This window comes from Vitis vinifera, chromosome 8 (genome assembly GCF_030704535.1).
Source record: "Vitis vinifera cultivar Pinot Noir 40024 chromosome 8, ASM3070453v1".
NCBI classification, from domain to species: domain Eukaryota; kingdom Viridiplantae; phylum Streptophyta; class Magnoliopsida; order Vitales; family Vitaceae; genus Vitis; species Vitis vinifera.
Genome location: NC_081812.1, coordinates 20929828 through 20943907, shown reverse-complemented (window position 1 = coordinate 20943907; position 14080 = coordinate 20929828). Strand labels below are relative to the sequence as shown.

The 14080-nt window shown below is 34.7% G+C and overlaps 2 protein-coding genes across 2 annotated transcripts; both read right to left on the bottom strand.

The window, feature by feature from the left end:
- Positions 1-3685: 3685 nt before the first annotated feature.
- Positions 3686-4668, bottom strand: LOC100248710 (probable protein phosphatase 2C 55). The gene is made up of 3 exons (XM_002274420.5): positions 4342-4668; positions 4090-4239; positions 3686-3989 (listed from the first exon to the last, which is right to left on the bottom strand). The coding sequence occupies exons 1-3, from the start codon at positions 4666-4668 to the stop codon at positions 3702-3704; spliced, it is 765 nt and encodes a 254-aa protein (XP_002274456.5). The 3' UTR covers positions 3686-3701.
- A 3567-nt stretch (positions 4669-8235) lies between these two features.
- On the bottom strand, positions 8236-13374 carry LOC104880127 (calmodulin binding protein PICBP). The gene has a single exon (XM_010655633.3). The coding sequence runs from the start codon at positions 13026-13028 to the stop codon at positions 8487-8489; it is 4542 nt and encodes a 1513-aa protein (XP_010653935.3). The 5' UTR covers positions 13029-13374; the 3' UTR covers positions 8236-8486.
- Positions 13375-14080: the final 706 nt, after the last annotated feature.

The following is a 14080-nucleotide window of genomic DNA, read 5'->3' as shown; positions in this document are numbered from 1 at the left end:
ATGTCTCGTCCAAATGGTTGTTATAACAGAAAACTTCTAGAAGAAATTTGGTGTAAAAGCACGTGGGAATGAAGCAATAAAGCGATGTCTTTGACTTCATCAAAATAAGTGTCCTAATTGTGTGTAATTAGCCATAAAAAATCAAGACTGAAAGGATTAAATTTACTGGTTGCTTTTGAAAGAAGGGCAAATACTATAATTCTCTTCAACACTAGATTTTTTAAAGCGAGATTAAATTCGATCACTCCGAACTGACATTTTAATGTAAATTAATCCATAAAAACAGACTCTATTCCATTACATCTCATAAAATCTAAATCATAAAAGCCATGCATGAAGGTCTCCTAGAAAGCTCTCGTGCGACTGTTCCAATCAAGAAAGGTCGCCGCCGGCAGTTCCGCAGATTTGCCCTGAACTTCTTTTCTGTTGTACACTCTTGGTCTTCCTTCTGCTTGGGAACTACTCACACGATGTTCTATCGAGGAAGATGGCTCTTTTTCAAGCTTCTCGCCCTGCGTGTTTTTGTGAACCAGAGCTTTCGGCTGTTGATGGTGGAGGGTTTTTGGGGTTTGGAGAGAAGGAAAAGATGGGTTGTTAGCCTTTTCGCCATTAACAGAGGGTGGCTTAGGATAATAGAAATCAGTAGGAAAGAAGAGGTACAGTTGGCCAGCCATTGAAACTAAGACAAAGAAGACGAAAGTGAAGGGGGTAAAAGACCGTGGAAATATGAATAGAGACTTGGAATCTTTCACCTTAATTTATAGGAAAGCAAGATCATGACTTGGGGCTCAGGGTATTGCAATCGTGTTTGGTTTGGATTCTGCCTTCCAGAATAGAAACTACCTCTTGACATTCTAGATTTCAGAGCCTATGTTAGTCAAATTAGCTCTTCCTTTGGGTTTGGATTTCTATGTTCTAAAAAGGGGGCACGGTTTCCACCCTGGAATTGTTAATAGACAGAAAGAAAAAAAAAAACTTACCAGAAGGGAAGATATTTAAGAGTACTACCCCTGAAAAAAGAAATAATTAGGATGTTTTGGGATACATATTTTATCTTTAAAAAGTGTTTTAAAATTAGTTCAAAATTATTTTAGGATGTTTTATAAAATAAAAATTTGTTTGAAAATTTAAAATTTTAAAAATAATTTTTAGATGTCATTCTTTATATTTAGTAATTCTTCATATTTATATAATCAATTTTTAAAATAATCTTTTAGAAATAAGGGAAACAATTAAAAGATGTTTCCTAAAACATTTTATTTTTCTATTTCTATTTCTATTTTTGATCGTCAAATGTTTTTTTCTATTTTTTTTGTTTTAAAGAATATTAAAATATTTAAAAGGGAATTACAAATAGAAACTTACTTTATAATGTTTAACCCCTTATGAGAAAAAGTTTTTAAAAAATATAATAACAATTTTTGGTAGTGATATTTGATTAAAAGCTCCCAATATCCTCGGAGAAAAAAAAGACCATTTATGATAAGAATAGTAATATTTTTTATAACAATAACTTTCATCAATATTTTTCTATATATTTAACATGAAAACACTTTTTATAAAATAATATAATATATTTAATTCATATGAGATTATCTATAATTTTAATGGGATGGACATTAGGGGAAAAATTTGATCCTCAAAAGTATGATTCTCTTAGTTAACGAAAAGATTTTTTTTCCTTTTTTTTAATGGACAAAAAAAGAGAATATATTGATGACACCTAAAATTCTAAAAGATATAATTTTCTTAAATTATATTTGATTCTAAAAAAAGTACTAAGAAAAAAAATTTAAAAATATTTTTTTATTATATTATAAAAGATATAAAAATAAATAAATATAATTAAAACAAAATAAAAACTTAATTATATATATAGTATTTTCCTTCAAATTTTTCTAATCAAACATAGCATTAATAATTGAACACAAAATTCCAATCTTGATTTTTGAGTGGGAGATAAGAAAACACTAGACTCAATTACTGCAGACATCTTTCAATTCCAAAGAGTCCGTTATACACTCTACGTAAAATCCATAAAAACAATGCTCTGGTCTGGTACTACATCCGATGAGACCTAAGCCTTAGAGGTGGTCTCCTGGAAAGCTCTTCTCTGATTCGTACCAATCAAGAAAGGCGAACCGCCCATTTGCCACGACCGTCTCTGTTGTAGATTCTTCACTCTTCCTTTCGCATGGGAACTACCTGCGCAACGTACTGGCGAGAATGGTGGCTGTTTCTCAACCTTCTCGTACTGCACCTCTCTGTGTACTAGAGTTTTGGGCTGTTGAGGGTCCACGCTTTTTGGGATATGGAGAGAAGGAACAGGCAGATTGTTGGCATTTTCTGCGGTAACGGAGGGTGGCTTAGGATAATAGAAGTCGGTAGGGAAGAAGAAATATAGTTGGCCAGCCATGGGAACTCGGAGAGAGAAGACGGGAGTTGAAGAGGAAAAGACTTTGGAAATATGAATAGAGAAATAGCAAATTAACCTTGATTTATAGACAGCATGAAAATATTTCTTATTGATTCCTGTCAAAAAGATGTGGCCTTAGGCAATTGCAATCGTGTTGGGTTGGGATTCTACTTTCTAGAATAGAAACCATCTCCTGGCATTCTAGGATTCTGAGCCCATTGCTATTTTTGAAAATAGAAACACCTTTCCTCCCCGGAATTGTTAATAGCCCAAAAAGACAATGAGCAAATGAATGAAATTTAAAGAATAGATTGCAACCCTCAAAAGTAGTATAGTGGTTGGATGGCTTGGATGACCCCTCCCTCATGTTTAGCACTAGTTAGAAAAATGCTGAAAATGAACCAGCAATTGTCCAAACCCACCCAATGGCACCATAGCATGGTCGGTATTCTTTCTTTCAAGAAGTGACCAACAAATTACATATGGACAAATTGTTTGGGTTGGAAAGGGTGGAAATGACAAGCATGCTCCACTCTTCTTCTTCGAGCTTGAGATAGTTTGGTAACATTAACTTATAGAATGATAAGAAATTATCAACAATTTCACAGAATTCCACTAATTCCTATAAATAGGAGGAAACCTATTTGAACAAAACATTAAGCACTTAAAATACTTGGAACATTGTAAATTTTTCTTAATTCATTTGTTCAATTCTAAAAACTTCCATATCACATTTACTAATATTATAAGTTAAATTCAAGACTTCTGTTCAATTCTAAAAACTTTCATATCACATTTACTAATATTATAAGTTAAATTCAAGACTTCGTAAATTGTTCTTAAATCATTTTGTTCATTTCTAAAAACTTCTAAACTTAATGTTGCTAACATTTTAAGTTAAATTCAACCAAGATTGACATGAATTTTTTAATTCCATTCTTTTTTGAATTAAGAAAATAATTTTTAATCATTTGTTTTTATTTCACAAAACAATTGATATAAAAAAAAATTAGAAAAAAAAAATGATTGATATGAGTGATTTGGTTGTTTAATATATGAATTTTATTTAAAAGAATTATATGGATGTAAAGAAAAATGAGATGAACGTATTTAACACCTCTCGTATCAAGCTTAATTTCTTTATCAAAATTATCATTAGACAAATATTTATACATATTCCTTTTAGAATCATACAAAATACATTTCTAAACTAAAATCAATTCTATGAACTGAATTACATCCTTATAAATGATTTCATTGATTCTGGAGGTAATAATGATTCTATTCAAAGTACAATATAAGCAACTATAACGGTAATATCATCGACTTTGCCACCTTTGTCTTGTCCACATCCTGCAAATCTTTTAGCTTGTGCAAATGGGGTGTCTCCATCTTTATCTAATGAATTATACGAAGCCAACTCTGCTAACGTCCAAGCCAATTCTTTTGGTGTCAAACCTTCTTTCTCTACATTACCTATAATTTCCTTCATCTCACTTACAAACATATTATCAAATAGACCATCGGTTCCAACAACTAAGATATCCCTTTCCTTTACTGCAACTTTAAGCTCCTATACATCAAATTAATATTTGTAAGCATAAGATTTAATTATGAAAAAAATAATTAATTAATCGACCACGAAAATTGGAGTGAATTTCAAATTTATGTACCTCTGCCGAACTTGGACGATCAGATCCCTTGCTTCTTCCCAATTGATATGGGCAATTAAAACCTCTTTGTTGTATTGGTGATTTATATACCATTTCTCCATCTCTAAACAACATAAATCCACTATCTCCCACATTCACCACATGCAAATACTGTAAAATGACAAATAATAATGGTTAAAACCCAATATTGAAATATAATTTTTTTTTCTATATAACATAGTATTGCCTTCAGAAATTAATTAGAATACGTACATTGTCCCGTGTAAGTGTTATGATGCAAGCAGTAGATGATCCTGGAGCCTTAGTTTTGAAATAGGCTTCATTTAAAACCATCATTGGATTTACAACCCCTTTATTTTCACTATCAAGGGCGAGGACACAATTCTTCATGAGTTCCCGTGCATATTTCCCCTCATCCACACCCCTCTGAGTCCAACCTCCAACACCATCAGCGACACCAATGGTTTGATAATCTGCCTTATGAATGAAATGCGCATCCTCTCCTTTTGGATTTGATATATTTTGTTTTGGTATATAGTAAGATTCAAGATTCATCTTCAAACTTCTTTTCCTCTTCATTATCCTAAACAATAAATACATTGAGATCATTTATAAATATATTAACTTATTCGATTAGAAAACATATTCTAAAAATGGATAGGTGTGCATGTGTTACATCTTGTTTACAAAATATGGAACCGGCAAATTCAAGTAATAAACATAATCCATAAAAAAAAAAAATTAAAAAATCTGTAAATATTTTAACAAATATTATTTAGAAAAATTAATTCTTTTTTTATTTTGTTGTTTTCATTCTTTTTCTATTTTCAAACAACATAAAAAAATTCAAAATAATATCAAGAAATTTCCTAACAAAAAAAAATTATGTAAATATTTTAACGAAATATTATTTAGAAAAATTAATTCTTTTTTTTATTTTGTTGTTTTGATTCTTTTTCTATTTTCAAACAACATAAAAAAAATCAAAATAATATCAAGAAATTTCCTAACAACATAAAAAAAAATAAAAATCCCAATCATAGTTCTAAAATAATTATGCTTGGATTGAATGACGCACAATACATCATATCCAAAAACAACCATTAAAATTGCGATAGTTCATAATAATATGTTGTCTTCTTGTATAGAATTGATTGAAACAATAGATTAAAATAAACAAAAGCATGAATATTAAAACTTGAAATTAAAAAACTTCTATAGTTTTGTCATACCTTTTTCTCTTATTTTCTTGAGCCATTCTGATCACATCCATGTCTTTGTTTATCTTCATCATCATCATCATCATCATCATCATCATCATCATAGAGAGAGAGAGAGAGAGAGAGAGAGAGAGAGAGAGAGCAATGATAAAAGAGTTGAAAGATAATTCTTTTTCATACCACAATAACAAAATATGATTGTTTTTAGAGAAATACCTATATATATATATATGATAACAATCGAACTTGGATTACTAATTATCCAATCACTAGAAGGTAGAGTTAGTGTAGGTTAGTGATTAAAACTTTTAGAAGTTTATTTATTAGAGTTTAATTGGTTTTTGAGTTCAAGTAACATCTATTTGATAAAAAAGGAATCCATGATAAAGGTGGTTATTTGTTGAATTTTAAAAAATAATTTTAATTAAAAATATTATTGACACATTTTTAAAAATGAAAGATAAGATTTGAACCCGTAAATAAAAGAGATGACTAGGGGCACATGTTTCAAGTTTAGGGTAATTAATATTTGAGTTTATAAAAATATTATTAATTTAATTAAATATTAATTTTTTATATTAAAGTTGAATATTCCATATAATCACATCAATAATCATGTAGTTAAAATATTATTTGAAAATTATATCAATAAAAGTACTAAAAGCATTAAAACGCTTAACATTAAAAATTATTTTAAGTTAAAATATTAATTTCCTTTTAACTTACTTAAGAAATTAATATCTCATTTGGGATTTGGAGTCTTTCGTACTAAAAGCTTATTTTGGAACAATATTAGTTAAAGGGCTTTTATTGATGATGCTTCCAATTGAGAATTAAACCATTTGAATTGTTTTTGTAATTTCAAGAACACAAAAGTTGATCTTTACCCCACCCCATTTTTTTTTTCATTAACCAAATGGGAGTTCCTCCCATGAATCACGATTTCTATCCATCAAACATATTCCTCCCATTATTATTTTTTTCTTTTTTCTTTAATAGGTAATTTTTTTTTTTAAAAAAAACATAAAATATGTTAATGATGCCTAAAATTTTCAAAAGTATAATTTATTGACTTTAAATATATATACATATATATATATATATATATTACTTTATTATTTTCTTCCTTTTACATTTTTTCAGACTTTCCTGGAACCAAATAAAACATTAATAACTCAACACAAAATTCCAAATCTTGATTTTCTTTTAACTTTTCTAAAACCAAACAAAACATTAATAACCGAACACAAAATTCCCAACCTTGATTTTTGGAAGGGAGATAAGAAAACACTTTAACTCATTTACTGCAGACATCTTTCAATTCCATAGAATCCGTTATAAAAACAAGACTCTTGACTCTGCTACTACATCCGATGAAACCTAAACCTTAAAGGTGGCCTCCTGGAAAGCTCTTCTGTGATTCGTATCAATCAAGAAAGGCGAACTGCCCATGTGCCACGACAGTCTCTGTTGTAGATTCTGCACTCTTAATTTTGCGTGGAAACTACCTGCGCAACGTACTGGCGAGAATGATGGTTGTTTCTCAAAGTTGTCGGACTGCACCTCGCTGTGTACTAGAGTTTTGGGCTGTTGATGGTCCACGCTTTTTGGGACATGGTGAGAAGGAACAGACAGGTTGTTGGCATTGTCGGTGTTAACAGAGGGTGGCTTAGGATAATAGAAGTCGGTAGGGAAGAAGAAATATAGTTGGCCAGCCATGGGAACTCAAAGAAGGAAGACGGAGTTGAAACCTTGAAAAGGAAAAGACTTTGGAAATATGAATGGAGAGAGAGAAATATGACCTTGATTTGCAATCGTGTTGGGTTGGGATTCTACTTTCTACAATAGAATCCATCTCCTAGCATTCTAGATATTTGAGCCTATGTGAGTTAAGGGATCTTTAATAAGGGCACGGAAGTTTAAAAAAAATTATAAACTCAAATAAAATAAAATTGAAAATATTTTTTTTTCTTAATTTGAAAAATGAAAAGAAATAAGAAAGTAACAAATAAAGTTTAAAAATTAAAATATTTATTATTTATAATAGAAATAAAAATAGTATAGAATTAAATTAATTTATATTTTTAATAATAATTAATTAAAAGTTAATATTTGAGATAAAGGCTAAAATATATTTTAACCATAATTAATTTAATATAAAATAATTTTTTTAATATGAGATGATAAACATAATTTATATTTTTATAAATAATATATCAATTATAATATGAATTTAGTACGCAAAATCAATTAATTTTACAATATATATATTTATAATAATTTTATCATTAAAATACTTTATAGCTAAAATATTAATAAAAAATTAAAAAAAACATTTAACATCATTTTTTTAGAAACCATCTTTCCTTTTAAAATTAACTTTTACAAATCATCTCTTTTTTTGTTGGAATTAATTTTTTTATAAAGATTTTTAAATATTGTCTTTTTTAAGAGATGATTTTTGCTTTATTTTATTTAGGTTGTATGAAAACTTTATTTACAAATTATTTTTTAAAACTATTGTATACTTAAAAAAAAAACTGTGAATTAGTCATGATTCGGTCTCGATTCTCGGAATTGTTAATAGCCAAAAAAAATAAAATAAAACATTAAAATGGTTGGATGTTTTGGATGATAACTCACCGATGTCTGGCACTAATTAGAAAAATGCTAAAAATGTACCAGCAATTTGTCCTAACGGACTCAATGGCACCATATGTAAAATGGTAGGTATTCTTTTTTCAAGAAGCCACGAATGAAATATGGACAAATGTTGAGAAATTGTTTAGGTTGGGGAATGACATTGTAAATTTGGCATGGCATTCAAGAACCATAGAGAATAATTCATTAATCTTCTTGAAGAAACTATACAAATTAGAAAACACATTCATTCCATTTGTTCTCCCACAAAATGTAGACTTCTATATGCTCTGAAAATTACAGAAATCTTATTATTATATATATACCTTTCACTCACTATTGAGTATTGAACCACAAAGCCACCTACCATATGGCACAATGACAAATAAATTAGTTACAAACTTACAATTGGCCACCTTTTTTTTTTTGCAGACGGATCAAAAACAAAACTCAGAGAAGCCCGGAAGATATTTTTTTTTTTTTTCTTACATGGATCACCCAAAAATTATATCCGAGAGGAAGAAACAGCCGTTATTCTTACCTTAGTGGCCAACTAGTGGCCCGTGAGGCCGCATTGTGCCTTTTTTGAGCTTCAATTTGGGATGGTGGAGTAACTGTTTCAAAAGCTTCCACAAGCAGCTCCACTCTTCGTCTTCGAGCTGGAGATAGTTTAGTGACAACCTGTTGAAGTGCATAATCCAGCATCCACTCCTCAGAGTTTTTCCTATCTTCTGTTGTTTGATGCCTCAGGCAAATTTTTTCTGCTTCTGGGTCAGGCTTCAACGGTAAGAATCGTGGCCCCCGTGGGTTGAATTTCTTCACTTTTTCCAACGACTTGACGAATCTCTTGAGGAGGATTAGTTTTTTCAGGTTGCTCCAGTTCTTGGACACTGGCTGGTTAGATTTGCTCCCCACCTTTGATACTGTTTTCTCTTCTTTTGGGGTTGTGATATTATCTGCTTTAACCCACGCTTCTTCTGGATCCTCTTTCTTATCATGATTCGCTTTTATTTTGTCAAATTCTCTGGACCCATCTTCAGCAGAACTGTTGGAAGCTGAGATGCTCAGTTCCCTCCCTTCAACCTGATTCTCTCCTAAGAGCTCCTGTTCTGCAGTTATGACACCGGTGCTTGAAGGATTATCCAGTGGGTGGTCTTCGCTTTGAGGTGAAAGCATTTGATCAATTGCTTCTTGTACCAGCTTAATTGCGTCACTCTGGCGGAGTTCAGTGTCTTCACAGTACGCATCATGATTTTCCATACCCTTATTCTGATCTGTTTCGGAGGCACCCTGAGGAAGGGTCTTGTTGACATCATCTAGAAGTCCATGGCTTTCAACATTTGCTCCAATTCCTGATACTACGTGCTGATATATCAGGTACCACATCCTGTTACGTGTCTGTTTGTCCATCTGGTTTCTGTAGGTGACATCGGTATTGGATTCAGGTTCAGAATCTCCAGGTGAAGGATTTCCTCGAAGGTATCCATAGTCTGGATCAAGACTTCCATTGATCTTTTCATTGACCACACGTTGTTCCTCCACTGAATCACAAACGGAAGCTGAAGAGACCACCTTGTTGATTGTGGTCCATCCCTCAGAATCCTCTTGGATTGGACTTTTATTTATGCCCAATGATTCATCAGTGAAATTACCAATCTCAAGATGTTTGCCATTCGCTTCAAAATTGCAATTGCAAGGTTCAGACTTCAAACTTGAAATTATTTCTTGATGGACATCTTGCAGAATCTCTCCATCCACTTGAACTTCCTTACAACAGGTGCTCCCATTATCTTCTGTTTTGAAGGCAAACTTATCACACAATCCAGAATCTTTGATCTCTGGTAAACAGGCACCAGCAAAATCAGGTTGCTCAGCAGTGAGGGTGGAATTATCCACCCCATTATCAAGACTGGAAGCAGCAATTTCTTCTCCTTTCCCATCTGAATCAGCAGCTACAGAAACAGGTTTTTCCAGCTCTGTTTCAGGGCAAAAACAATCTAGATTTGTTTCCTGGAGATCAGGAGATATAACTGGAATATTCTGTGCCACAGTAAGAGAATCACTGGTCTGTTCTGCACATTCTTTGAGCCTCACTTCAGGACCGAGCAGGGTCAATGGGTGACTTCCACCATCATTTTCTTTGCCTGTTTCTTCCCCACCTTGACCTGAGGAACTAATACTGGCTTGCACTGGTTTTCCATGAAAAGGAACTGCTGCAGTAGGCTTCAAGGGGGATTCAATATCCTGCAGTGGGCTGATCGCTTCAAATGCCTCTACAAGCAGTGCCACTTTTCTTCTCCGAGCTGGAGTTAGTTTAGAAACAACTTGTTGAAGTGCATAATCAAGCATCCATTCCTCAGCACTTTTCCTCCCTTCCATCTCTTGATGCCTTAGGTATATTTTTTCTGCTTCAGACTTGGGCTGCAAGGGCAAGTATCGTGGCTCCTGTGGGTTGAATTTGCTCACCTTTTCTACTGCCTTGATGAATTTCTTCAAGAGGATTACCTTTTTCAGATTGCTCCAGCTCTTGCGCATTTTCTGGCTAGGTTTGTCTTCCACCTTGAAAATTGTTTTCTCACGTACTTGGACGGTAGTATTGTCATGTTTGAGCAATGTTTGTTCTGGATCTGCTACTCTACCATGGATTTCGTTGAGTTCTCTGAAGCCATCTTTTGCTGGACTGGGGGAAGCTGGGATGTTTCGTTCCTTATCTTTACCATGATTTGTTTCTGAGATCTCCTGGTCTGAATTTGTGTCACTGGTAACTGAGTGATCATCAGATAAGTTGTCTTGAGTTTCTGGAAGGAGGATTCCATCAATTGCTTCTTCTACCAGCCTAATGGCATCAATTTGGCAGAGTTCAATCTTTTGGCAGTCTGCACCATTATCTTCCATATCTGGATTTGTTTCAGAGAAATCCTGGCAAGCATCACCATTGACCACTGAGTCAGCCTCATCCTGTTGTTTTTCTCCTTCCGCTCCATCAAGACTTAGCTGTGTTCTGACCTTTGCAGCAGTGCCTGATACTACATGTTGATATATCAAGCGCCACATCCTGATAAACTTTTGTTTTTCCAACTGACTTTCAATGGCCTCATCACTGTTGCATGGGAGCTCAGAGTCTCCAGCTGGAGAACAACCTCGAAGGGATCCATAATCCAGCTTAGAAACTCCATGCTTCTCTTCACCACCTTCAGTCAGTTTATCCAAGGGGCCACAAGTAGAGGCTGAATGGACGACACCATTTATTGTTATTGATTCCAGATGATCATATGGCTGTGTGCTTTTAGATGGGCTGGATGGTTCACCGGTTGCAATGGTTAAATCATCAGCCTTTTCACCATTTGATTCAGAACCACCCTCATTGGATTCTGAGTTCAAAACGGAAACAAATTCTTCATGGACTTCTTGGAAGACATTTCCACCCACAGCAACTTCCTCATGACTTGTGCTTTCAGTATCATCCAGCGTTGAGGAGGGCTTGTTGCATAAGCCAGGCCCTTCTCCCTCCAGCGAACAGAACACAACAGAATCTGGTTGATCATCAATGACATTGGAATTATGGGACTCATTATCAAGATTGGATGCCACAATTTCCTCTTCTTTCCAGTCTCTATCAGTGGCTTCAGAAACTGATTCATCCGACCCCTTTTTGTTTGAACAGTTTGCTGCTTGAAAATGACTGAGTTGGCTTGGACTCTCTTCCATACCTATTTGAGGATATGATGTTTCACCAAGCAGGACCTCATCAAGGCTTCCGGAGTCACTTTTGGCTTCACCATCTCCACCATGTGCGCCTTCACCTTTTGACTTGCCGCTAGGTTTAGCATAGATTTCTACAAAAAAATCCTCTCCAGCCTTTTCTGCTGTCGGGGAGCCTGCTCTGCTGGTATCGATATTAAACGCCATCTTGTATGCCTGGATCTCCTTCTCTAAGCCACTGAAATGTCGTTTCATGGTCTTCTGGGTCTTCAACATACGCCTCCTTCTCAATAAGAAAGGCTTCAACGGAGGCAAAGGTGCATGGCAATGGCCATTAAGAGAACAATATTTGTATGGACAAACCTTCATAACTGAAATTCTCTCAGATTCACTCCCTCCTGAATGGAGCTCAACATGGTGAGGGAAATTGGAATTCTTAAGAGTGGAAGAACAAGTAGCTCTATCGTGTTTCCTCACAGTAGGCCTCCTGGGTTTCAAACTCGACATTTTTGTTAAAATCCTCACAGGTCTCAAACTAGATTTCCTCATGAAAGTTTTCTGACCAGAGCCCGAATTTGGGTTCAAAATAACCCAATTCTTCCTATTCTGACCATTGCTACTAAAACCAGATCCAGAATTACGAGGACTTGCCTGACAATGCACCTTCCTCAAATCAGAAGAGTTTGTTGAAGACAGGTTTCGCGGGGTTGCTGCATCGCCGGCTGAAATAATAGAAGGTCGATCGTACTGGTTCTTTGCTCTTCCTGTTGGCAGTCTCAAGCTCTCAAAGCCTGCGAGCTTGATTGATCTCGACTTCTTCAGTTTCCTCTTCATCTCAGCACCTCCAGAGTTTTTCTTCATTAAAGACCTCTTTGATCTCAAACTAGACATTCTTGTTAAACCCTTCATGGGTTTAAAACTAGATCTCCTTGTTAAAGCTCTCACTGATTTTTGCCCCAAAAGGGCAACGTTTGGTTTCAGATGATTCGAATTCCCCCAATTTGAATCAACGCTTCCAAAACTAGATTCAGAATTACGTGGACTTGCCTGAAAATTCTCCTTCCTGGCACTGGAACAGCTTGTGGCCTTCATGTAATTGGGGGAAGCATCCGACATTGGGATCGGCGAAAGCTTTTGTGGGGTTGCTTGATTGCCGGATAAAATGGAGGAAACCCGATCAGATCGAGAATTCACCCATCTCTTGGATTGCTTGAAGCTTCGAACTTTCGGGAGCTTGATTGATCTCAACTTGTTCAGTCTCTTGTTGGGCTCTGTTCCTCCTCTGTTTCTGCTTTCCAGGCTTTCTAATTCGGCTTCGTTCCCTGAATCAGATTGAACTTCAAGCTTATTGGGAATATTACTTTGGGCCATCATCATTGCAAGATTTGGAATCAGTATTCCGGATTGAACAGCCAAGAGAAGGTGTGAACTGGGTCAATGGTAAAGGTTGGTGTTCTTTCCTCTTAATTTGAAGTATTCGGAGAAAATCAAAGTCACATAGGCCGTTTGTCAGGAAAGAAAAAAGCAGAGAAAGTTCTTTCGATGACTCAAAAAGGGGTTGAGAATCAAAATGTAAGGTTGGTTTAGAGTGATAGCATTTTCCCATGGAAACTTGATCGTGAATTTTTGGGTCTTTGACTTGTACAAACTTGAGTCTTTAATTGCCATTTGCCAAATCAAACTCATATTTTGAACTACTATATTAAAATTTAGGTTGAGGTTTAGTACAAGAATAATATAGTTGGGAGATTTTTACAAGAAAAATGTCATTCTCACTTGATGTGATGATGTGTTTGTTCTTTTAGAGAGAGTCTACGTTTAACTTTGAAAAATAAAATATGGGAAGTAGTAAATATGGTTTGATGGCTATAATAAAAAAATCTTTTAACCAAACATTTGTACTATAAAGTACCCAGGTCTATTGCGGAGGGTTGACCCCCACATTCTAGACGTATTAATTAGGACTTGGGTGGGCAGATTGGACCATGGACCAGGGATCTCAAGGGGAAATACCTGGAAAGGCAGGAGTTTTCCATAACGCACTCCGCTTTAAATAATTGGTCAAAAAGTGGACTGAGTAAAGCACCGCCCTCACATGTGATGTGATGATTATGATTATAGATATTTCAGGACTCGTCCAAGCTATTTGGATCTAGACTTTAATAGAAGCGCATATTTTTTACTCCATCAAACAGCTGCATGTGGGCTCGTTACAACTTGAACCCGGTCTTTCTGGTCCCAAATTTGGTCCAGCCAACCCCATGCTTGGTGGGTTGAGTTTTGTGTACTTGGGCCTAGACTAGGTTTTCTGGGCTAAAGTTTGGTTTTGCTGAGAAATCTTAGCCCAACTGGAGGAAAGGCTGGGTGACTATTTCGGCCTTTTAATTAGGAAAGGACAGGTTTTTTTGGATGCCCCTCCCATGGGCTTA